The sequence below is a fragment of the Macaca mulatta genome, chromosome 16 (genome assembly GCF_049350105.2).
Source record: "Macaca mulatta isolate MMU2019108-1 chromosome 16, T2T-MMU8v2.0, whole genome shotgun sequence".
Lineage (NCBI taxonomy): Eukaryota > Metazoa > Chordata > Mammalia > Primates > Cercopithecidae > Macaca > Macaca mulatta.
Genome location: NC_133421.1, coordinates 58,927,130 through 58,953,698, shown reverse-complemented (window position 1 = coordinate 58,953,698; position 26,569 = coordinate 58,927,130). Strand labels below are relative to the sequence as shown.

The 26,569-nt window shown below is 41.0% G+C and overlaps 1 protein-coding gene and 2 long non-coding RNA genes across 22 annotated transcripts in view; 2 read left to right on the top strand and 1 right to left on the bottom strand.

Moving 5' to 3' along the window:
• SPAG9 (sperm associated antigen 9) overlaps positions 1 to 26,569 on the bottom strand; it is a 161,083-nt gene that overhangs the window by 95,073 nt on the left and 39,441 nt on the right. For 17 of the 20 annotated variants that reach the window (XM_077971066.1, XM_077971065.1, XM_077971063.1 and 14 more), the window contains exon 2: positions 25,962 to 26,082. In XM_077971066.1, the coding sequence (XP_077827192.1) occupies positions 25,962 to 26,082 (121 nt within the window). Of the gene's footprint in view, positions 1 to 13,490; positions 13,572 to 25,961; positions 26,083 to 26,569 lie in introns of those variants that run through there. The other 3 variants (XM_077971088.1, XM_077971092.1, XM_077971093.1) reach the window with 1 other exon arrangement.
• On the top strand, positions 5,781 to 8,708 carry LOC144335578 (uncharacterized). Its single transcript, XR_013406502.1, has 3 exons — positions 5,781 to 6,174; positions 6,878 to 8,142; positions 8,530 to 8,708. It is a non-coding gene; the product is annotated as an uncharacterized LOC144335578 (long non-coding RNA).
• LOC144335583 (uncharacterized) lies at positions 10,296 to 11,726 on the top strand. The gene is made up of 2 exons (XR_013406508.1): positions 10,296 to 10,567; positions 11,263 to 11,726. It is a non-coding gene; the product is annotated as an uncharacterized LOC144335583 (long non-coding RNA).

Genomic DNA, 26,569 nt, shown 5'->3' with positions numbered 1-26,569 from the left:
CTTAATAATTAAAACTTTCAGACGAGGGGAATACATTAGATTGGTTCTCTAATATTCCTATATTTATCAGGTCGTCCCCCTAAACAGTTTTTTTTTTTAACATGATACAGAATTAACTCTTTCAAAAACACAAATCACCTCATCAAAGTTTTAAACTGGGATTAGGGCCCAAATCATTTATTTCCTACACTACTCAAGCTCTTTTTTTTAGCACTGGCAGTTTGTGAAAGTTGATTGTTTATAAGTACTTTTTTGGCTTCAGGTCTTCTCAATTTCAGGGACTCATCTTCTTTTATTTAGCTCCCTCTGCTGATGGGTTTTGTGAGTGGCACTGACTTGAGGTAGTGCTCACAGAGTACAACTTTAGGATATTTAAAAAAAAAAAAAAAGTTTTATTAATAGATCCTGAGGTACAGAATGTCAGGACAGGATTCCACAGGAAAGAATAACTGATAGCAAAGAGGAATGATTCAGGGAGGAGGTGGTATCCACACAGAACCACAAAGGATGAAATTACAGTACTCAAGACAGAAGGTAATGAGAGCATTCCTGACACTGTTACTACAGAGAAGAGAACACAAAACCATGCCAGTGGTGAGGCAGAGGGTGGTGGTGAGGCAGAGGGGATACTGGCCAGTCTGGAGGAGCCCATACTTGGCTAAGGAGCAGTGGGAGACAGTCTGGGGAGAAATAAAGCTAGTGCTAGAGGAGTTTGTCAAGGTACTCATATATGTCTGTTGGAAAGCCTTAGCATAGTTGAAAATGTCCCCTGGGTTTAAGGGTCAGCTGGCTGCAAAGAGGCAAGGCTGTGTGTAATCTACAACTGGTGACTGTGGAGGACAGCTGTAGAAGGAACTAGTATGAACTAATACTCCGACGGCAGATATATGAATGTTCTATATGCCTCCTAATATTAACACACCAGACACCAAACAAAACATAGCTTGTGCTGCCCAGAAAATTCATTTTGGGTTTGTGTACCTTTACTTACCATAATTTGTTTAAATATCTTGAAAATATGTGATTAGGAAAACTGTAGCTCTCTTTGTTTTGATTTGTTTCTAATTCAAGCCTATGTGTCGTTGGCTTATTACATTTGCACCATAGAGTAAACACACACTACAGTACCCACGGAGCACATTTTATCATGCCACGCAAATGTTGAGTACATCTGCTGCTCATCTTGTCCTTTGGCTGAAAGCGATAATAAGCAAATTTATTATGCAGATGTGTTGTGATAAAATAATAGATGACAAAACCATAAATTAATTTTTAAAATAAATTTAATTCTACGATTTTTATTTAACAACAGGAAATCCAAGCAAATTATGGATATTTAATAATTTCAAAATAAACACTTTCTATTACTTCTTGTCATTTAAGCTGATTAAAAGCTTAAAGGAATTCTGAGACTACTGGACAAACCATACCTATTTTCAACTGTTCATCTTTTTGAATCATTCTTTTATTGATAATGTGCAACAAAAACAAAAATTGGATGCTGAGGCTAAAATAAAATCCAACTATCATTCATAACCCTCAATTTCAAATTTGTGCTCAATAGTAGAGACTTATTATTCTTGTCAGCTAATGATATAAATTCATAAATAAATTTATATTACCAACACCGCCACTATTAACAGCAGCCAACAATATCAAGTGCTTATTATGTACCATACAGTCCTAAGAACTGCATATAAACTAATTTATTTGAGCCTAACATTAACCTTATGATAAAAAGTATTATTATTACATCCATGGTAGAGATGAGGAAACCGAAGCAAATAGGAGCTAAGTAACTTGCCCAAAGTCACACAGATAGGAAATGGCAAAGCAAGGATTCCTATCAGAATCTGGCTCCAGAATCTGTGTTCTCAATTCCCATGCTATACTGCTTCTCAGCAAATACGCCTTTTAATCTGTTTTGTATATTGGAGTTTACTTTAAGATTTCACTTTGGGCAGAGGGGAGTATGCTTCAAACAAAAACTTCCTCTGTTCTTACGGAAACAACCCATTCACAGATACTTTGACACAAAGGCATCAAACTGCCAAGCAAAATGTGTACCCAAGTCAGGGAGATGCACATTAAAACCAACATGCAACACCACCATGCTTCTGAATGGCTACAATGAAAAACCCAATACACCAAGTGCTAGTACGGATGTGGAACTCCTGGAACTTTCATAAACTGTGGTATATGGTTTCATACGCCGGAACTTGGTATGCCCAATTTGAAAACTGTTTGACAAGATTTAATTAAGTTGAATGTTTGCCAACCCTATGATAAAACAATGTCATTGCTAGAAAGCCTATATATTTGTTCACCGAAAGGCATTTAAAACAATGTTCAAAGAAGCACAGTCTGAAAACAACCCAACTGTCCATCAAGAGTAGAATGGATAAATATTCTTGTACTGGAATACTGTATAATGTGAATAAACAAATTATTGCCACACACAACATCACAGACCAATAGCACAAATATGATGTTGAAGGAAAGAAGCAGAAACAAACGAATACAAAATTCAAAGACATAACACAAAACTAATCTGAAATGTTAGAAGTCAGGATAGTAGTTACCTCTGGGGAGGAGTTAGTGATCTGATGTATTTATGTCTGTACAGCCCCAGCCCACCTCGGTTCAAACACAATGGGCATCCATTCACACAGGCACTTTCCTCTGCTTGAATACTCATTCTTTCTTATGTTATCCAACAACGGGTATGAATTCAAGTAGAATGGGATTTAAACAAACTATTCGGAACCATAACAAACAACCTTTGTTGCTCTGACTTTAGCATTCTCAGAGAGAGAACAAAAATGTTATCGAACAGACTGGATAAAGAAAATGTGGTGGCTCACGCCTGTAATCCCAGCACTTTGGGAGGCCGAGGTGGGCGGATCACAAGGTCAGAAGTTCGAGAACAGCCTGGTCAACATGGTGAAACCCCATCTCTACTAAAAATACAAAACTTAGCTGGGCATGCGGGGGGGATGCACCTGTAATCCCAACCACTCAGGACGCTGAGGTAGGAGAACTGCTTGAACCTGGGAGGCGGAGATTGCAGTGAGCTGAGATTGCACCGCTGCACTCCAGCCTGGGTAACAGAGCCAGACTCCATCTTGAAAAGAAAGAAAAAAAAAAGAGAAGAACAAGGCTGGGTACAGTGGCTCATGGTCTGTAATCCCAGCACTTTGGGAGGCCGAGGTGGGCATATCACTTGAGGCCAGGAGTTTGAGACTAGTCTGGCAAATGTGGCAAAACCCCATCTCTACCAAAAATACAAAAATTAGCCAGGCGTGATGGCATGCACCTGTAATCCCAGCTACTCAGGAGGCTGAGGCATGAGAATCGCTTGAGCCCGGGAGGCAGGGGTTGTAGTGAGCCATGATTGCATCATCACAGCACTCCAGCATGGGCGACAGAGGGGAAACACTGTCTCAAAGGAAAAAAGAACGAGATAATGTCCTTGAAGCTTTGATACAGTATTTTTTTTTTTTATAAAAAGACAAAGTCTCACTCCATGGCCCAGGCTGGAGTACCCAGCTCACTGCAACCTCTGCCTCCTGGGATCAAGCAATTCTCGTGCCTCAGCCTCTCAAGTACCTGGGACTACAGACAAGCACACACCACCACGCTCAGCTAATTTTTTCTATTTTTAATAGAGATGGGGTTTCACTATGTTGTCCAGGCCGGTCTCGAACTCCTGACCTCAAGTGATCCACCCACCTCAGCCTCCCAAAGTGCTAGGATTACAGGTGTGAGCCACCATGCCCAGCCCAGAATAACTATTCTTATTTGTTCAACAGACACTTGCACCAATGCCTGAAGATATTAAAATGGGTGTCCTATGCAACATATCTTATAACCTCCAAATTGGAACCACTCTCAAATTTGTGATTAGGAGATTGGATAAGCGAACTGTGACAAGAAAACAGTGATAGAGTACAATGCAGTGGCTTTGCTACTTCTTTGTTATGCAACTTTGGGAAAGTTAACTTCTCTGGGCCTAAGTGTCCTTACTTGTAAATAAGGAATAGTAACAGTACATCAAAGTTGATTATTAGGATTAAGCGAGTTAATATTTGTAAAGTATTTCCTTTACAGTGTTTGTAAACATGACACTGTAAAGTCATGTCTTACAAACATGTGTTTTTTTGTTTGTTTGAGATGGAGTCTTGCTCTGTCACTCAGGCTGGGATGCAGTGGCATGATCTTGGCTCACTGCAACCTCTGCCTCCTGGGTTCAAGTGATTCTCATACCTCAGCCTCCCAAGTAGCTGGGATTCCAGGCACGTGCCACCATGCCTGACTAATTTTTGTATTTTTAGTAGAGATGGGGTTTCACCATGTTGGCCAGGCTAGTCTCAAACTCCTGACCTCAGGTGACCCACCCGCCTCAGCTTCCCAAAGTGCTGGGATTACAGGCGTGAGCCACAGCGCCCGGCCAAAACTGTGTTTTTCAAGTAAAAAACATTAATTAGAGATACCTGTCAAAAGAAATGCAGTATATATCTGTACGTACTGACACAAAACAGTGCCTAGAACTGAATTGGAAGGATGTTGAATATATATTGCTGAAAGTAAAAAATACAAAACAATATGATGCCACAAAACAATAAGATGTCTACAAAGCCACAAAACTGGACTGTCTCCCCCAAAGCTGCTCTTTCACACAGTCTTCTTAATCAGGCAAAAATCTTGCAGTCATCCTTTTGCTTTTCTCTTTCCCTCGTATCACTTATCCAGTCTATCAGCAAATTCTGTTTATTCTATGTTTCAAAATAAGTCAGAATCGCCAGGCACGGTGGCTCACGCCTGTAATCCCAGCACTTTAGGAGGCCAAGGCGAGCGGATCGCGAGGTCAAGAGATCGAGACTATCCTGGCCACCATGGTGAAACTCTATCTCTACTAAAAACACAAAAACGAGCTGGGCGTGGTGGCGCACGCCTGTAATCCCAGCTGCTTGGGAGGCTGAAGCAGGAGAATTGCTTGAACCCAGGAGGCAGAGGTTGCAGTGAGCCAAGACTGTGCCACTGCAACTCCAGCCTGGTGACAGAGTGAGACTCCGTCTCAAAACACAAACAAACAAACAGAATCTCACCACTTTTTACCACCTTCATCACTCTCACCTTGACCCAAGACATCATCTCTTGCTTAGGTTATTACAATAATAATCCTGGTTTCCTGACTAGTTTCTCTACTTAGTCTTTGTTTCCTATATTCTCAAAATAGAGATGGAATCAAATAGTGACCAACCACTCAAAACTTCAATGCTTCTGATCTCATTCTAAAAAGGAAAAAAAAAATTCTTACAATGGTCTATAAGACTTTTCTGGATCTGACTGTCAAGTCACAACACTCTTTGCTCCCCATCCCCACGGAGAACTCTTATTTCCTGACCTAACTGTTACGGACTGAATTGTCCTCCCTCACCCCCCAAATTCATAGGTTGAAGCTCTAGCTCCCAATATGACTGCATCTGGGGAATAGAGCCTTTAAGAAGATAATTAAGGGCCGGGCGCGGTGGCTCACACCTGTAATCCCAGCACTTTGGGAGGCTGAGGCAGGTGGATTACCAGAGCAGGAGTTCGAGACCAGCCTGGCCAACATGGTGAAACCCCATCTCTACTAAAAATACAAAAATTAGCCAGGCATCATGGCAAATAGCAGTAATCCCAGCTACTCGGGAGGTTGAGGCAGGAGGATCGCTTGAATCTGGGAGACAGAGGTTGCTGTGAGCTGAGATTGCACCAATGCACTCCAGCCTGAGCGACAGAGTGGGACTCTGTCCTTTTTTTTTTTTTTTTTTAAGGCAGAAGAAGGTAGGTAATTAAGGTTGAATGAGGTCATTAGGGTGGGCCCTGATCCAACAGGGCTGGTATCCTTATAACAGCAAGAGATAGGGAAAAGGCCATGTTAGGACACAGAGATAAGGCAGCCACCTGCAAGCTAAGGAGAAAGGCCTCAGGAGAAACCAAATCTGCTTGTACCATGGATCTCAGATTTCCAGCCTCCAGACTGTGAGAAATAAATTTCTGCTATTGAAGCCACCCAGTCTGTAATATTTTGTTATGGCAGCCCTAGCTGACTAATACCATTAAGTAAACCTCAGAGAGAAGCTTTTTTTTTTCTCCTTGAGACAGAGTCTCGCTCTGTCCCAGGCTGGAGTGCAATGGCGCGATCTCGGCTCACTGCAACCTCTGCCTCCCTGGTTGAAGCGATTCTCCTGCCTCAGCCTCCCTGAGTAGCTCGGACTATAGGTGCGCACCACCACACCCAGCTAATTTTTGTATTTTTAGTAGAGATGGGGTTTTACCATGTTGGTCAGGATGGTCTCAATCTCCTGACCTCATGATTCGCCCACCTCGGCCTCCCAAAGTGCTGGGATTACAGGCGTGAGCCACCGCGCCCAGCTGAGAGAAGTTTTTATACAAGGCGTTTGTCAACTGACTTGGTCAGAAAGCTGGGTGTATACCTTACAGAACAAAACATTATAATGCCACAAAACAAAATCAGGTCCTGACTGATTCTATGCCAGCTTCCTAATCAATGTCTGTTTGCATTGCTTTGTCGTCAAATGTACACCACTTAATAGTGAGATTAGGCCAGGAGCAGTGGCTCAAACCTGTAATCCCAGCACTTTGGGAGGCCAAGGCAGGCAGATCACCTGAGGTCAGAAGTTCGAGACCAGCCTGGCCAATGTGGTGAAACTCCGTCTCTACTAATAATACAAAAATTAGCTGGGCATGGTGGTGCAAGCCTGTAATCCTAGCTACTCGGAAGCCTGAGGCAGGAGAATCACTTGAACCTGGGAGGTGGAGGTTGCAGTGAGCCGAGATGGCAACACTGCACTCCAGCCTGGGCAACAAGAGCAAAACTCTGTCTCCAAAAAAAAAAAGGCTTGTGGGACGGAGACACATACCACAATATACCACTAATTTTGGGAGATTTCCAATATTTAGCTAAAGAATATGACCATTGTTCACATTAGCTTAGGTTCATCCATAAAAATTCCTTAAAGTTCTAGTAATCATTTTGTTCTCCTTAAGCATTTTGAATTATTTCTATCATTAATTCCTTCAGCCTCCATTCACAGCTTTCTAACCCATCAGGGTTACTTTTTGTTAAATTTACTTCCATTTGGCATCACAGTCTTACTTTTGCCTCAAAATAATATTTGATAAACTATCAATCCATTCTCTAACCATCTCTTTCAAAAGGTGAAATGGTTATATTTACTAACCTCATATAAATAATATACATACATATCTGTATTTTTTTATTTAATAGCAACCATTTATCACAGAAAAAGGGCATTAAGCACATGCAAACTACCTGGAGTTACAGATGACTTGTCCCTTCTGTTAATTTTTTTTAATAGACTTCATGTTTAGAGCAGTTTTAGGGTCACAGCAAAATTGAATGAAAGTACAGAAAATTTCCACATATTTGCAGACCCCCCACACAGGCAACCTCCCCTACCATCAACATCTAGAATCAGAGTGGTATACTTGTTACAATCGATGACCCTACACTGACACATGCTTATCACCCAAAGTATATCAGTTACATTAGGGTACACTCTTGGTGTTGTATACTCTATAGCTTTTGATGAAAATATGACATGTAACCACCATTACAGTATCAAACAAAATAGGTTCACTGCCTTAAAAATCCTCTGTGCTCCACCTATTCATCCTCCCTACCATCTCCCAAACCTTGACAATCAATTATCTTTTCACTATCTCCATAGTTTTGCCTTTTCCAGAATGTCATATAGTTGGAATCATATAGTACCTAGCCTTTTCAGATTGGCTTCTTTCACTTAGTAATATGCATTTGAGGTTCCTCCATATCTTTTTGTTTTTGTTTTTGAGACACAGTCTTGCTCTTTCTCCCAGGCTGGAGTGTAGTGGCATGATCTCAGCTCACTGCAACCTCCGCCTGCCAGGTTCAAGCAATTCTTGTGCCTCAGCCTTCCGAGTAGCTGGGACTACAGGCACCCACCACCATGTCCGACTAATTTTTGTATTTTAGTAGACACAGGGTTTTGCCATGTTTGCCAGGCTAGTCTCGAACTCCTGACCTCAGGAGATCCACCCGCCTCCGCCTCTCGAAGTGCTGGGATTACAGGCGTGAGCCACTACACACAACCTACTCCACGTCTTTTCCTGGACTAATAGTTTAATTCTTTTTAGCACTGACTAATATTCCATTGTCTAGATTACCATAGTTTATGCCTGTTATTTTCATAAGAGCTAAAGGTCTTAAAAGTACAGGCCTTAAACATTTACCATCTCTCTCACACACAAAATTTCATGTTTTTAATGCACAAAAAGTGGTATGTTAAGATATTTTCAACCTACTGTTGCATACTAGAAACTTGTATGCTGGTCGGGCGCAGTGGCTCATGCCTGTAATCCCAGCACTTTGGGAAGCCGAGGAGGGCGTATCTCCTGAGGTCAGGAGTTCAAGACCAGCCTGGCCAAAATGGCGAAACCCCATCTCTACTAAAAATACAGAAAAATTTAGCTGGGCATGGTGGTGCATGCCTGTAATCTCAGCTACTTGGGAGGCTGAGGCAGGAGGATCGTTTGAACCTGGGAGGTGGAGGCTGCAGTGAGCCAAGACTGTGCCACTGCACTCCAGCCTGGGCCACAGGATGAGACTCCATCTCAAAAAAAAAAAAAAAAAAAAAAAATGGTGTACTGATGACGTCTATCTTTTCGCTAAGTTTTTTATACAAAATAAATCACAAAGTATACTTAAATTAACCTCTGTCTCAGCTTTTTATATAAATGTATTTTGTCTGTAACCTGTTACATAACAGGCAAAATACTGAATTTTGCAACATCTAAAATAAAAGTAGGCCAGGCATGGTGGCTCACAACTGTAATCCCAGCACTTTGGGAGGCCAAGGTGGGTGGATCACCTGAGGTCAGGAGTTTGAGACCAGCCTGGCCAACATGGGGAAATCCTGTCTCTACTAAAAACAAAAATCAACCGGACGTGGTGGCACATGCCTGTAATCCCAGCTACTTGGGAGGCTGAGACATGAGAACTGCTTAAACCTGGGAGGCGGAGGTTGCAGTGAGCCAAGATTGTGCCATTGCACTCCAGCCTGGGTGACAGAGCCGGACTCCATCTCAAAAATAAACAAACAAACAAACAAATAAATAAAATAATAATAATAAAATGGAATTTTAAAAAATAAAAGCAGACAAATTATCTCAGGGTAAAAATATCTACATAAATTAGACGTAAATATTATCCTCTAGCATAAGTATTATCCACTTCCATCTTTCTCTCCACTCCAGTAGATGAGTAAATTAGAGCCTGTTCATCTCAGTCTACTTACTCAAGGCCCTTAACTAATTCATTTATCTTTCCCATTAAAATCAAACAGGTTTATCATTCTGCTTAGTTATATTCAGATGTGTCACTGATAGCTAATTATACAAATAAAACAAGATGACTAATATACTATTGACTCCTAGTAGGCAACCACAGCACTGTAAAGATGGTTCAAACATTAAGTTATCTACTTACCCATTTATGAACTAGGAACTAAACAAGTCAACATGCCAAGAGGAAACCCAAGGAATATCTTCCCAAAGTGGTTGTTCATTATACTCAACTCTTCAAAACTATATTACTACAGACTTTCAGATAGCAAAGTTAGAGTTTTGATTGTTTCTAGCTCTGGTAGGATATACAGGCAATTGAAACAGGAGTGGAGGGTATCCCATAAAAGAATATTACTCAGTTATGAAAAGGAAGGAAGTACTTGACACATGCTACAACATTAATGAACCTTTATGCTAGGTGAAAGAAGCCAGTCACAAAAGACCATATATTGTATGAGTCTATTATTATGAAATGTCCCAGCTGGGCACAGTGGCTCACGCCTGTAATCTCAGGACTTTGGAAGACCAAGGCGGGCGGATCACGAGGTCAGGAGATTGAGATCATCCTGGCTAACACAGTGAAACCTCATCTCTACTAAAAATACAAAAAAAAAAATTAGCTGGGCGTTGTGGCGGGTGCCTGTAGTCCCAGCTACTTAGGAGGCTGAAGCACAAGGAATCCCTTGAACCCGGGAGGGGGAGCTTGCAGTGAGCCAAGGATTGCGCCACTGCACTCCAGTCTGGGTGACAGAGCAAGACTCCGGCTCAAAAAAAAAAAAAAAAAGAAAGAAATGTCCAGAACAGGCAAATCTATAGAGACAAAAATTAGATTAGTGGTTTTCAGGGACTAGGGGGAAGCAGAAAAGCAGGAGTAAGTGTAACAGGTATGAGGGGGTGGTTCTTTTTGGGGTCATAGAAATGTTCTGGAATTAGTGGTGGTGGTTGTACAACCTTGAAAATTGTACTAAAAACTGCTGAATTGTACACTTCAAAATGGTGAATTTTGGCCGGGTGCGGTGGTTCACACCTGTAATCCCAACACTTTGGGAGGCCGAGGCGGACGGATCACCTGAGATCAGGAGTTCGAGACCAGCCTGGCCAACATGCTGAAACTCCATCTCTACTAAAAACACAAAAAAATTTGCTGGGCATGGTGGCAGGCACCTGTAATCCCAGCTACTCAGGAGGCTGAGGCAGGAGAATTGCTTGAATCTGGGAGGCGGAGGTTGCAGTGAGCCAAGTTCACACCATTGTACTCCAGCCTGGGCAACTAGAACAAAATTCCATCTCAAAAAATATATATATATAAATAAATAAAATAAAATGGTGGATTTTATGATATGTGAATTAGATTTCAATTTTCAATTTTATTTTTAAAAAGAGAGAGTGTCTTGCTATTTTTGCCCAGCCTGGTTATGAACTCCTGGGCTCAAGCGATCCTCCTGGCTCCCAAAGTGCTAGAATTACAGGCACGAACCACCATGCCCAGCCTGGATTTCAATTTTTAAAAGGGTCATTTGAAACCTATCCCTTAACGCAAGCATGAGGAAATTACTTAATTTAATAACCTATTTTTTAAAGAAAAAAGTCAAATGGTAAGGGATCAAAAAGAAAATCTCAACATTTATGCTATAAGAGAAGGACATTTAATGAAATAAGTATCTTCCTCAGATAATTCACAGGAGAAAGAATAGGCAGATGGTTGCTAAGCCTTAGGTACAATCATTCCTTTGCCTCAACACTTGGGCAAAATAACACACTAATGGCCCCTACTAAGGCTGTTAAGCTGAGGCAAAGACTGGCCAGACGTTAACCAAAACAGTTTTCTTCTTTTGCTTGGACAAATAGCTAGGCTATCCATCCCAGCCCCTGCAGGTAGCCTCTGACTGAGTTATAGCCTATCAAGTAGTAGTAAAAGTGATGTGTGCTACTCCTAGACCTGGTCCAGTAAAAACCCTCCACACACCATGCTCTATGCCCTTTACCCTTCCTCCAACTTAATGCAGGTAAGACAAACTTAGAAGCTATAAAGTGGAAAATGCCCATGTCTCCACAAAAGCCACCCACTTATCTGAAACATCCACTTTTTAAACTTTACATAAGCAAGAAATAACATTTGAGTCATTATATATAATTTTTGTGGCTAGTTCGCTATAGCAACTACAGTTAGCTTAACATATATCAGCTTATAAACATGTACTGAAATCCTCTTAAAAGTTAGCAATCCAAATTCTCAAAGGTATGCTACCCCATTATGCTTTTTTTTTTTTCCCCTCAAGACAGGGTCTCGTTCTGTTTCCCAGGCTGGAGTGCAATGGCACAATCACAGCTCACTGCAGCCTTCACTTCCTGGGCTGAAGCAATCCTCCAGGCTCAAGTGATCCTTCCAAGAAGTTGGCACTATAGGCGTGTGCCACCAGGCCAAGATAATTTTTTTATTTTCTGTAGAGACAAGGTCTCACTATGTTGCCCAGGCTGGTCTTGAAATCCTGGTCTCAAGCACTCCTCCCTCCTCGGCTTTCCAAAGTACTGAGATTATAGGCGTGAGCCATTGCCTCCAGTCCCCATTATGTTTTAAGAATAGTTTACTTTGGCTCCTCAGGAGGCTGAGACAGGAGAATTGCTTGAACCCAGGAAGCAGAGGCTGCAGTGAGCCGAGAGCATGCCATTGCACTCCAGGCTGGGTGATGGAGTGAGACTCTATCTTAAAAAAAAAAAAAAGACCAGGTGCCATGGCTCAAGCCTGTAATCCCAGCACTTTGGGAGGCCAAGGCAGGCGGATCATGAGGTCAGGAGATCAAGACCATCCTAGTCAACATGGTGAAACCCCGAGATTAAGATCATCCTGGCCAACACGGTGAAACCCCCTCCCTACTAAAATACAAAAAATTAGCCGGGCATGGTGGCACACGCCTGTAGTTCTAGCTACTAGGGAGGCTGAGGCAGGGGAATCGCTAGAACCCGGGATGTGGGGGCTTCAGTGAGCCAAGATTGCGCCACTGCACTCCAGCCTGGTGACACAGCAAGAGTCCGTCTCAAAAAAAAAAAAAAAAAAAAAGGATAGTTTACGTCTGTTATTATAAATGATTTTCTGAATGCTATTCTGGTGGTATATTCTCTCCTGCCTAACACCTATAGCAAGAACCTGTTTTATGACTTTCTGTATTTCATGTTTTCTTTACCTATACTGCGATTCTAAATTTTAGTATTATCTTTGTAGGTACTTATAATATAAATCATATAATACAAAGATCATATATAATTGATCATATAATACATAGAAAATATACACACATACACCGAGATCAAATAATACAAATTCAGAACCTCTCTTTTCTGAAAATACTTACAATAACTCAGTACAACAACATATCCAATGAACTCAGCTTACTCAAGGCCTAAGTCCCATAAGGTAGTATAAACATTTTTGAGAAGTCATTTTAACACGTGGAAGAGCCATTTCTTTAAAGTCCCGAATGTCACTAAGGAATCAGATAAAGGGAAAAGTAAAGGAAGCAGAAGGGAAGGAGAAAGCAGGAAAGAAAAGTCCACCTGGGCAAGGACTATAGACATCCTCAAAAGCCTCAAGTACCATGAAGTTAACCTATACCTATATTGTTGCATTCCATTTGAAGTATATTAAAAGATCATTTCATGTTTAATAGTTCCACGTAAACCTAAACTTCAAAACGATCTCAGGGAAAATTCTAAATCCTTGTCATGTTACTCATCAAAACTAGCTCCAAGCCAAGATTAACTGGAAATAAACAAGATTCTGTTCATCCTACCTATCCCAAAACAACTGACAAGTAACTGTCATTTTAAAAATTGCTAATTTTCTGGGGAGTTAAAAAAAAAAAAAAAGGCAAATCATGTTACCTAAAAAGAAAAAAAGGTGAGGGGGCAAGAAAAAAGAACTATCAAAAGACAAATCCTAAATTTCCCCTTTATAATAATGAATGGAGATACTTCAGCCTCATTTTGAGCGCTCTTTCTATCCATCTTTCCAAAAAGCAAGAGGATAAGATTAAGGCAGGAAGAGCCACCTGCTCTGCCGGCTCAAAATCAGAGCTTACCTCCTGAGATTGATGGCCTTTGCCAAGTTTGGAACACCTTCCATCTCTGTTGTCTTCTGCCCCATCAGACTGCTGATAGGCCTACGGGGGGAAGAAAGAGAAACAAACCTGCTAGAATGCCATATCCAACTCATTATTTGCCTTCTCAAAAGGAATCATCAGTTTTTACTGTTCCTGGAAGGCAGATAGTCCAACTGTTGCTGGGCCTCAGAAGACTGACATGTGGTCTTTCAGAAACTTCTCCTTGAACAATTTAGCATCGGAAGTCCCACCAGGTAAGCAAGGCCGACTTAAGAGCAAAGAAATCTCAGACAACCACATCAAAACAGTAATAACCTCTCCTCACCAACTAAGTCCTTTACCATGTCTCTCAACTTCGAAACATTTTCAGGTATTATATGTTATTAATCAATGACACAATGTGAAATAATACATATTTTAAAACTACCATGAATCAATGATTATATTCTCAAAACAGAGTAGGATAACTTCAAAGAATTCCAGCGGTAGAAACTTCTAGTGATCCGACAGATCCCTGTCTTGAAGATGTTATCTAAGCCATCCACAACAAAGTTGATGCTTCTCCTCCGTGAAGACTTCCTACCTGAAGTCTCTATGTAGGGACAGTCCACGCTTTACCTCTGCACATATTCCTGTGTATCACCCTCATGGCCAAGAAATACTTCCTCATGACCAACCAAAGCCAAAAAATTCATTTTCTCTCACTTTATCTTCCAAAATAACAGACAAACAGCTTGCTATACTCCTTACCCATCTCTTTATATGTTTGAAGGAATAATCAAATTATTCTTATTTTCCCTGTTCTCTAAGCAAATCACCAAACATCGTTTAACTCTTACTCATAAACTTAATTTTCTGATACCTTTAGTTCTAGATATTAATTATAAATTACAACTTTAAGGTTCTCAATAGACAACACTAGACTACAAAAATCAAAGAGCCCAAATACAGATAATAAAACATAAAACAGCTAAAGACCACAAGTATTACCTAATGAAGCAGAAGTAATGTTAGTGTTTGCAAAAACTATCTTGTGCCTAATTTTCTAATTTCCCACTCATATGGAGACTCTAAATAAGAAAGAGCTGCTATATATTGTTTATTAAACATATATTCTTAATATTGCAAAAAACTAGATTCTGATTAAACAGACTAAAAGTAGCTTTCTAAGTAATTAACTTCCTAGTCATTCTTTTTTTTTTTTTTTTTTTTTTTTTTTTGAGACGGAGTCTGGCTCGGTCGCCCAGGCTGGAGTGCAGTGGCCAGATCTCAGCTCACTGCAAGCTCCGCCTCCCGGGTTCCCGCCATTCTCCTGCCTCAGCCTCCCGAGTAGCTGGGACCACAGGCGCCGCCACCTCGCCCGGCTAATTTTTTGTGTTTTTAGTAGAGACGGGGTTTCGCCGTGTTAGCCAGGATGGTCTCGATCTCCTGACCTTGTGATCCGCCCGTCTCGGCCTCCCAAAGTGCTGGGATTACAGGCTTGAGCCACCGCGCCCGGCCCCTAGTCATTCTTTTAAAACCAAAAGATAGGCCGGGCGCGGTGGCTCACGCCTGTAATCCCAACACTTTGGGAGGCCGAGGCGGGCGGATCACAAGGTCAGGAGATCGAGACCACAGTGAAACCCCGTCTCTACTAAAAATACAAAAAATTAGCCGGGCGCGGTGGCGGGCGCCTGTAGTCCCAGCTACTCAGGAGGCTGAGGCAGGAGAATGGCGTAAACCCAGGAGGCGGAGCTTGCAGTGAGCCGAGATCGCGCGACTGCACTCCAGCCTGGGCGACAGAGCGAGACTCCGTCTCAAAAAACAAAACAAAACAAAAAAAATAAAAATAAAACCAAAAGATATAATTCAAACTCCTAAAGCTGCCTCATTAAAAAAATACTTTCAACAAAAATACATATGATCATTAAAATATATATATATATATAATCATTGTAATCTACTTTTATCCTTCTTAAAATTATGTAGAAGGAATTGCCTATTGAGATAGAACTAAAGTGGAAAAAGTGTCCCATTACAGTATTATTCAATTTTTCCAAAATACTAACATTCATTGCTAATCATGAAGCACAGTAAAGGATCTGATAAAGTTTTGTACAAGCCTGAACGTATTTTTTTAGGTGATTTGAAAAACAGTGACAGAAAATATTTAGGCTCTCTCAAATATTAACTTTGACATGAAATGACACCTGGCAACTTTAAAATGGTTTATGTGCTGTGAAAACTCTTAATCTGTCAACCACCTTGTGTTGAAGGTCTGTTTTAAGCCATTTATTCCTTTAAAATAAAAATTACATTATTGTTTATGTTAATATCTCCCCCAACTTTCTACCTAGTGGAGTGTTTATTCTTATGACCAAGAAATAAGAAGTGTTTTCCTTCCCATACTAATGTTTCAAAGTGAAGGCCTGAAGGTATTTTATTAGACTAAGATCTTGATACAAGATGTAAAAAGCAAAGGAATCTTACATGGGGGACGAAAAGGGTAGAAACATCAGAGTATAAGGATCTAATACATTTGACTTCAGTGCCAACAACATTTTTCCATTTAATTCAAAAAAATGAATTTTCATTTAAAAGAAGGAAGGGCAGAATTAAAGAAGAGTCTAAATATAATAGCCATGGGTGTAGTGGCATGCGCCTGTAATCTCAGCTACTCAGGAGGGCTGAGGTGGGAGGATCGCTTAAACACAGGAATTAGACCCCCATCTCTTAAAAAAAAAAAAAAAAAAAAAAACACTGTACTCCCCCCAAAAACATAGCCACCAAATTAAGAAGTACCCACTCAAAAAAAAAAAAAAAAAAAAAAAATTACTGTCATCTAAATCTTTTCATCTTCTCCACAAAAGGCAATGGCTCTATACTCAGGGAAAAATAACTTGTAAATTCAAGAAGCCTGAGGGTAACACAAGCTTCCTAAGAGAGAATCAAATAATAGATGATTCTATTATCAGCTGTGTGTGCTAATATGTTGTAAATAATGGTTCAAATTCATACGTTACGACAAGCAAAATGGAATTTGCTACTAACCCTTACTTCTCCAATTCTATTCATAATAGAAATGGCCAAACTATTATATGCCAAGAACCACTCAAGTTCCTTGACCTACTTCCTTAAATATATTCTAAGAAAACTACCAACAGAAGGGAAAACTTATAGATGTAAAAAAATATTTACTGCAATATGATTCAGTATACCAGGAAAAATGACCAACCAACCAACAGAAGTTTTTGGTTTTTGTATTTTAAGTTTCTTACATTTATTTTACCCTGAGTCACCTCTTCATTCCACAAAGGATTTGAGATAGCTTACAATAGAGCATAATATATTCATTATACATGTATAAAACGTGGATCAAGAAAAAAAAACAATTTAAATATGCCAACCAGGTAAGGTTCAAACTAGTTGTTATGGTTGCATTTCAACGTTTGTTCTGTTTCTAGGTTGCCATGGTAAAAAATGCAGTGGCCATTAAATAATTCTCATTAGAGGAAAAACTAAAGCATAGTCCTCAGGGAAAACAAAAATTGTTAATAGATGGCATAGCTTCTGGATGGTGAATTTATGTGGACATAAAAAATAATAATAAAGATTATACAACAAGGAAAAATATGATAATGTTAAAGAAAAGATACGAATTAAATATACATTCTAACTGCAATGATATAAAAACATAATATATAGGGAAAAAAGACTAGTAGGCCATATACATAATCTTCCCCTTCCTCCCCACACCAAACTACGATTTCTTTGACCACAAGGACCATATTATACTCTTGTGTACCACAACCATACCTAGGCAGAATGCTAGGCATACTGGACTAGTTTAATATTTTCAACTGTATTAAAATATCTATACTTGCTTGACTCAAATTTTAGATAATATTTGGCATACAAGATAGAAATACACAACACACAACAGAGACAATGAATATAAAAAGTACTTTCTGACAAAGACCTATTACTGTCACACTATGAACGGCAAAGTTTTTTTGTTTTTTTTTTTTTTTTTTTTTGAGACGGAGTCTGGCTCTGTCATCCAGGCGGGAGTGCAGTGGCCGGATTTCAGCTCACTGCAAGCTCCGCCTCCCGGGTTTACGCCATTCTCCTGCCTCAGCCTCCCGAGTAGCTGGGACTACAGGCGACCACCACCACCAAAAAACTCGCCCGGCTAGTTTTTTGTATTTTTTTAGTAGAGACGGGGTTTCACCATGTTAGCCAGGATGGTCTCGATCTCCTGACCTCGTGATTCGCCCGTCTCGGCCTCCCAAAGTGCTGGGATTACAGGCTTGAGCCACCGCGCCCGGCCGAACGGCAAAGTTGATTACACTCCTTACACACTTGAAAAGCGCAAACAAGGCTTTCTCAATTCACAACTTCCTTATTCCACACAATATCGATTACAGACTCTTCCTTAAGGTTCATATTAATTAACAGAAAGTATTATTGCTACTCCTAGATAAGGAATAATATACAGCATTTTAAAAAATCCTTTATTCATGTTGGAAAAAGTAAAAAATATTTCTTATATTGGTTTAGATTTTGAAAAGTAATCAGAAATCTCCAAAATCAAACATGATCAAAAATTGTTTAAAAATGTATTATAGACTCAACTTCTCAACATTGTTAAATCATGCAACATGATAGATTCCACACTATCAAAAGCTGTAAAGTGTATCTTTTAATTCAATTCCTATTTCTTTACCTTTTCTTGCTTCTCAAATAGCAAATAACTTTAACCAAAATTTCCCCTTTTAACAAAGGAAGTAGTCTTTAGAGCAGAACTTGAATTTTCATTGTGGCTATTTTTTAAAAGGGATATGTGCCCTAAAATACGTTCATGAGAATTGACAAACTCAGTCTTTTAAAATTAAAGACACTAACACACTGTACAAATATAAACACAAAAACTAGAAAAGGTACAGTTAGTTATCATCCAGCACTCAAACAAATGGCACTCTGCAAAAAAACTGTATCCACCTCTCCTCCCACTACAGATACTGCCAACAGTCATCTCAGTGGCCCTAAATAAATGTTTATTTTAAAATAAATGTTGGGTTCCATTTACTTTATCACAAAATTCATATTTTCTTTTTTTGTTTTAGATGGAGTCTTGCTTTGTTGCCCAGGCTGGAGGGCAGTGGCTCAATTTTGGCTCACTGCAACCTCCGCCTCCCAGGTTCAAGCATTTTCCTGCCTCAGTCTTCCAAGTAGCTGGTATTACAGGCAAGCGCCACCATGCCCAGCTAATTTTTGTATTTTTAGTAGAGATGGGTTTCCCCATGTTGGCCAGACAGATCTTGAACTCCTGACCTCAAGTGATCCACCCACCTCGGCCTCCCAAAGTGTTGGGATTACAGCTGTGAGCCACTGGGCCTAGTCTCATATTTTATTTAAAAAACAAAAAATCAGGCCGGGTGTGCTGCTTCACGCCTGTAATCCCAGCACTTTGGGAGGCCAAGGCGGGCGTATCACCTGAGGTCAGGAGTTCAAGACCAGCCTGGTCAATAGGGGTGAAACCCCATCTCTACTAAAATACAAAAATTAGCCAGGTGTGGTGGCACACACCTGAAGTCCCAGCTACTCAACAGGCTGAGGCAGAAAGAATCGCTTGAACCTGGGAGGCAGAAGTTGCAGCGAGCTGAGATTGCGCCACTGCACTCCAGCCTGGGTGACAGAGCAAGACTCTGTCTCAAAAAAAAAAAAAAAAAAAATTCAGTTATATTAAGATTAGATAGCCCAGATCATCTGTTTTCTATTATACCAAACAAGAATTAATGAATTCCTGACATAACATTTATTTAAATTTGTTTTCGTCTTTTAAAAAGCACTCATGGCCGGGCGCGGTGGCTCACGCCTGTAATCCCAGCACTTTGGGAGGCCGAGGCGGGCAGATCACAAGGTCAGGAGATCGAGACCACGGTGAAACCCCGTCTCTACTAAAAATACAAAAAATTAGCCGGGCGCGGTTGTGGGCGCCTGTAGTCCCAGCTACTCGGGAGGCTGAGGCAGGAGAATGGTGTGAACCCGGGAGGCGGAGCTTGCAGTGAGCCGAGATCGCGCCACTGCACTCCAGCCTGGGCGACAGAGCGAGACTCCGTCTCAAAAAAATAAATAAATAAAAATAAAAATAAAAAGCACTCATTCCCAATCTTGGTTTTCCAATAGTATAGGGAACTAATGACACTTAAAGATGACTTCCTACATCACCTTTTTAAAAACTAAGAAGTTTTTAGACTATGCGCAGTGGTTAAAGCCTATAATCCCAACATGTGGGAGATCAAAGTGGGCAGATTGTTGAGTCTATGAGTTTGAGACCAGCCTGGGCAACATGGCAAAACCTTGGCTCTCCAAAAAATACAAAAATTCGGCCGGGCACAGTGGCTCATGCATATAATCCCAGCACTTTGGGAGGCCAAGGTGGGCAGATCACCTGAGGTCAGGAGTTCGAGACCAGCCTGGCTAACATGGTGAAACCCCATCTCTACTTTAAAAAAATGCAAAAATTAGCCAGGCGTGGTGGCGGGCGCCTGTAGTTCCAGCTACTCGGGAGACTGAAGCAGGAGAATGGCGTGAACCCGGGAGGCGGAGCTTGCAGTGAGCCAAGATAGCACCACTGCACTCCAGCCAGCACGACAGAGCAAGACTCCGTCTCAAAAAAAAAAAAAAAAATTTGGCCACGTGTGGTGGCATGTGCTTGTAGTCACAGCTACTCAGGGATGAGGTGAGAGTACTGCTTGAGCCTGGGAGGTGGCTGAGGCTACAGTGAGCCATGATCCTACCACTGCATGCTAGCCTGGGCAATAGAGCTGGAATGTCTCAAAAGAATTAAGAAATAAGTAATTTTTTAAATTAAAAATAAGAAGTTTTGATTCATATTGGAGATTAAAAAAAAAAAAAAAAAACGCTATGGTGGTAAAGTGAAAACACAGTCAAATAATTTAAAACAGTCAAATAATTTCCCCCCAGAAAAACTGGGGGAATGTTTAAGTGTGGTAAAATAAAAACTACGAAGAAAATTTAAGATATACTTAGAATTCATATTACACCAGTTAAGGCTTAGAAAAAAAAAAAAACAGAAGAAGAGAAAGGAAAACAATTTGCTAGAAAAGAGAAAAAGACTGCAAGATCTCAAAAACAGGAGAAGTGAGTAAGTTCCAAAGCATTAATTAATAAAAGATGACTCCGGCCAGGCGCGGTGGCTCACGCATGAAATCCCAACACTTTGGGAGGCCAAGGTGGGCGGATCACAAGGTCAGGAGCTCGAGACCAGCCTGGCCAATATGGTGAAACCCCATCTCTACTAAAAATACAAAAATTAGCAGAGTGTGGTAGTACATGCCTGTAATCCCAGCTACTCAGGAGGCTGAGGCAGGAGAATTGCTTGAACCCGGGAGGCAGAGGTTGCAGTGAGCCGAGATGGTGCCATTGCGCTCCAGTCTGGGCAACAGAACAAGAGTCTAGCTCAAAAAATGACTCAGTTCATGGAAAAAGATTTTGTGTTATCAACTTTGTGCATCTGAATGGTCAATTTTGATTAACCACAGTTTGTAAGTTCCTTAATTGTTCTTTATACAGTAAGCTTTATTTCGGAATGGAACAGCAGACTCCCAGGAGGAGAAATTCTTTGGAGGATAATATATTCATAACAAAAATAAAGTTTTTAGATCAAATTAAGCTCAAGACCACATCTAATACTTGATAAAGAATTTCTTCCTCCCTTCCCTAGAGTATTGTCAATTATTTTTAAATGATCTAATTTTTATAAAGTCTTCGAATTAAAATGGAAAACATAATTAATGCTTTTGGAGAGAGGAATGAGAAGACGGATACCACAGAATATGACAATTCCAAAAAAGGTATGACTCTTTGGACTGGATAACAAATCTGGGGCAATGAAAAAAAAAAAAACTGACATACTCAAATAGTCTCCTAAATTGATTACCTCCCTTAATTAAGAAACCACTAGGCCGGTCACAGTGGTTCATGCCTATAATCCCAGCACTTTGGGTGTCCAGGGCAGGTGGATCAACTGAGGTCAGGAGTTCAAGACCAGCCTGGCCAACATGGTGAAACCCTGTCTCTACAAATACACAAAAATTAGCCAGGCATAATGACAGGTGCCTGTAATTCCAGATACTCGGGAGGCTGAGGCAGGAAAATCGCTTGAACCTGGGAGGTGGAGGTTGCAGTGAGTCAAGATCATGCCATTGCACTCCAGCCTGGGCAAAAAAGCCAGACTCCATCTCAAAAAAAAAAAAAGAAAAAGAAAAGAAAAGAAACCACTATATTTTGTTTACATTTACTAGAAAGGATCAGGAAACAGATTTTTTTAATTGAGTAATAAAAGGGCTAATATATGTGAAATAGTCATTCACTCCACTTAGATACTTTTGTGAAAAAAAGCACTATCTTCTGCTTTTTTGAGTGTGAGACATTTTAAAGGTACTTTGATATCAAAAATGCAATTTCAAGTACAAGGTAATTCTTCCTCTGATCACAGAAGACAAGTACTTAACGCATAAAAGGATTTTAGACAAGGAATTCCTTTCTAAGTCAAAAAAGCAATTCTGGTCGAGCACAGTAGCTTACACCTGTAATCCCAGCACTTTGGGGGGCCAAGTAGCTGTAATCCCAGCTACTCGGGAGGCTGAGGCAGGAGAATCACTTGAACCTGGAAGGCAGAGGTTGCAGTGAGCCGAGATCGCACCACTGCACTCCAGCCTGGGCGACAGAGCAAGACTCCATTTCGAAAAGGAAAAAAGAAAAAGAAAAAGAAAAAAAAATTTTTTTTCGGGCTGGGCAAGGTGGCTTATGCCTATAATGCCAGCACTTTGGGAGGCTGAGGCTGGTGGACTGCTTTGAGCTCAGGAGTTCAAGACCAGCCTGGGCAACATAGTGAAACCCTATCTCTACAAAAAATACAAAAATGAGCCAGGCATGGTGGCTTATGACCGTAGTCCCAGCTACTCAGGAGGCTGAGGCTAGAGGATCGACTGAGCCCAGGAAGCATAAGTCACAGTGAGCGGAGATCCTGCCACTGCACATGTTAGACAGATTGACAGACTGAGATCCAGTTTCAATAAATAATAATAATTTCTTATTGAAAACTTGGTACCCAGGCTGGGCACGGTGGCTCATGCCTGTAATCCCAGTACTTTGGGAGGCTGAGGCAGGTGGATCACCTGAGGTTGGGAGTTTGAGACAAGCCTGGCCAACATGGTGAAATGCCATCGCTACTAAAAATACAAAAATTAGCCAGGCATAGTGGCGCATGCCTGTAGTCCCAGCTACTTGGGAGGCTGAGGCAGGAGAATCGCTTGACCCCGGGGGGTGGAGGTTGCAGTGAGCCAAGATCACACCACTGCACTCCAGCCTGGGTGATAGAACAAGACTCCGTCTCAAAAAAAACAAAAAAAAAAAACAGAAAGAAAACTTGGTACCCTACACATATCAACAAGAAAACTTAATACGTAAAACAATGAAAGGTAGGCTGAGTCTGTCAACTGTGCCTTTAGTGTTTGGTTCTAAAATATTATCTAATCCCTTCAGGCCAGGCATAGTGGTTCATGTCTGAAATCCCAGCACCTTGGAGCCCAGAAGTGTAAGACCAGCCTGGGCAACATAATGAGATCTTGTCTCTGTCTGTCTGTCTGTCTGTCTGTCTATCTATCTATCTATCTATCTGTCTGTCTGTCTGTCTGTCTGTCTAAGACAGAGCTTCGCTCTTGTCGCCCAGGCCGAGTGCAATGGTGTGATCTCGGCTCACCGCAACCTCCTCCTCCCGGGGTCAAGTGATTCTCCAGCCTCAGCCTCCGGAGTAGCCGGGATTACAGGCATGTGCCACCATGCCCAGCTAATTTTGTATTTTCAGTAGAGACAGGGTTTCTCCACGTTGGTAAGGCTGGTCTCAAACTCCTAACCTCAGGTGATTCGCCCGCCTCGGCCTCCCAAAGTGCTGAGATTATAGGCGTGAGCCACCATGCCTGGCCTTGTCTCTATCTTTAAAAAAGTACGATCAAATTAGGATTTAAATATTACATTCAATAGTTAAATTTTCTTTCTTGAACAGAAAAGGCTCAACTCTTGAAATGTACCAAAAGCTTGCAATTGCCACAAGACCATTTCTCCAGATGAGTGGTACTTATAGTAATGCGACTCCAGTGCTATATCTATTAGTGGATGCCCTGTGGAGTCACATCATGCAGTGCTCTAAGACTTCAAATTTTTTTCTTCTTTTGAGACAGGGTCTCACTCAGCCTGGAGTGTAGTGGCGCAATCTCAGCTCACTGCAACCTCCACCTCCCAAGCTCAAGCAATCCTCCCACCTCAGCCTCTCAAATAGCTGGGACTACAAGTGTGCACCACCACACCCAGCTAATTTTTGTATTTTTGGTAGAGATGGGGTTTCACCATGTTGCCCAGGCTGGTCTCGAACCCCTGAGCTCAAGCAATCTGCACGCCTCAGCCTCCCAAAGTGCTGGGATTACAAGTGTGAATCATCGCGCCTGGCCTCGTTTTAATTTTTTTTTTTATCATAAAGACACGATCTCGCTATCCTGCTCAGGCTGGTCTCAAACTCCAAGGCTCAAGCAATCCTCCCACCTTCACCTCCCAAAGTGTTGGGATTACAGCTGTGAGCCACCACACCCAGGCAACCTCAAATTTCTGTGGAAGAAATCACAGAAGTCACTCAATGTATTCAATGTTAACAAAGGTATCCAACAACTCTGGGTATCCACAAGTCTAAAAACACAAAGCATGACACATGGCTCATTTTGTCTCGCTAAAGTTGGCTTCTGTTACCAAACATCCATTGGCCCTCTTCTAGGGCATCTGCTTAATAGCCACTTGAGCTCTCCTTGAATTCTAGAAAACTTGAACTCCAGTTTTCTTTTTTTTTTTTTTTTTTTTTGAGACGGAGTCTCGCTCTGTCACCCAGGCTGGAGTGCAGTGGCCGGATCTCAGCTCACTGCAAGCTCCGCCTCCCGGGTTTACGCCATTCTCCTGCCTCAGCCTCCCAAGTAGCTGGGACTACAGGCGCCTGCCACCTCGCCCGGCTAAGTTTTTGTATTTTTAGTAGAGACGGGGTTTCACTGTGTTAGCCAGGATGGTCTCGATCTCCTGACCTCGTGATCCGCCCATCTCGGCCTCCCAAAGTGCTGGGATTACAGGCTTGAGCCACCGCGCCCGGCCTGAACTCCAGATTTCTAGTGGTTTTAATTTAGCTCTATTCCGTCTTTCCAGAGTACTAGAGAGAGAACAGTCAGTTCTCACACATGCTCCAAGACTGCTGGCAAAGGCTTTCAATCATGAATGGCTGTACCTTTATAGCTGGTGTCACTATGTAGTCTTAATGAGTAATGTGGATAGAGTAGCTACCTGGCCATCCTTTGCTCCCTAGGATTCTGAAAGTTTACAGTGCTGGGAGAGAAAGGCAGAGAACTGTCTGCTTACCTACATCAGACATGAAAATAGGCCATAAAGTTTCTCACCTTTTTTTTTTTCTAATTTTGACTTAATTAGGTCTGTTTTTATTAGCCAAAAGGGGAAAATCATCCTTGAGGTTTGAAACAATAATTTTAAAAACCAAGAAAACATGAAATTATATTAAAAATAAAATGATTCTGAAAAATGAAGTTCTGTTCCCCCAAATGGCCCCACTTTTCCATTAAAAAGGAGCAAAACAGAGGATTCAGTACTTTTTCTCTAGTATCTAATTACATGCTTAGGTCATTTTTAAATACATACTTCAAAGCTGTAAGTTTATCTTACATTTTTACATTTCAAAGCAAAACAGAAAAAATGGAACTTCGTGTACTTGCTCAAAATAAGAGGAAATGATCCACACGCACACACTTGCATAATGGTTACAGCATAACGTTACCTGCAAACAAAGGCTGAGAGCTAAACTGAAGAAGTTGAGTCTGATAGGTTTAGTCACTTCTGCATACATGGGCACCATGTGAAAATGTGAATAAAGAAGAACTAACCCTAGTTCCTAGGTCTCACTCCAGTCTGGGATGACAATTCCAAGTTTGTATTTAGAATCTTAGTCAAATTTCAGGATGAGTCATTGCACCATTAGAGCCCACGCTTTTTTTTTGGCGGGGGTGGGGAGGGGGAACACAGTTTCATTCTGTTGCTCAGGCTGGAGTCCAGTGGCACCATCTTGGCTCACTGCAGCCTCTGCCTCCCAGGTTCAAATGGTTCTCATGCCTCAGCCTCCCAAGTAGCTGGGATTACAGGTGCGCACAACCATGCCCAGCTAATTTTTGTATTTTTAGTAGAGACGGGGTTTCACCATGTTGACCAGGCTGGTCTTGAACTCCTGACCTCAAGTGATCCTCCCACCTTGGCCTCCCAAAGCGCTGGGATTACAGGCATGAGCCACCACGCCTGGCCGAGCCCAGTCTTTAGTGTACTTATGAGAAGAAATGTTTTACTTACTCTGGTCAGCATAGTTTTTTGCTTTGAGCTCAAGTTGTCTTGTTTGAGATTCTAAAGATTCCACTCGGGTCTGTAAGTCCTTTTTTTCCTGTTCTTGAGAGTCTTCAAATTCAATGAATTTCTAATAAAGAAGAACAATATAAATTTCATCAGAGAAATTAAATGTTACATTTTCAACTCCTGTATTTCTTGGAATCAATAATCACAATTAGGTATTAACTACTTAGATCTCAGAATTATGAACTTGGGTTGATTTTTAGTTTTTCTATAAAAATTAAGTTTTAAAAAGCTCCCAAATATAGAAGAAAAAAATAAATTAAGGTGTTTCCACTTCATATTATAGGCATTCATATGATATACATATCTTCCTACAAATATATAAACTCTTTCGTATACTTGCATATGCATCTTGATTTGCAGACAATTTAAAAATCTATAACATGTACAACAGAGAACAAAAGAATGATGGAATACTCAATAAATATTTGTTAAATGGTTGTGTGATTAACAGTCATAGGTTCACCTGAACCATGGAGTTTAAATTCCTAAGAAAAGGACGTGTTCTAGGAATAACTCCACCACTCAAATCTAACTTACCAAACCTGTTC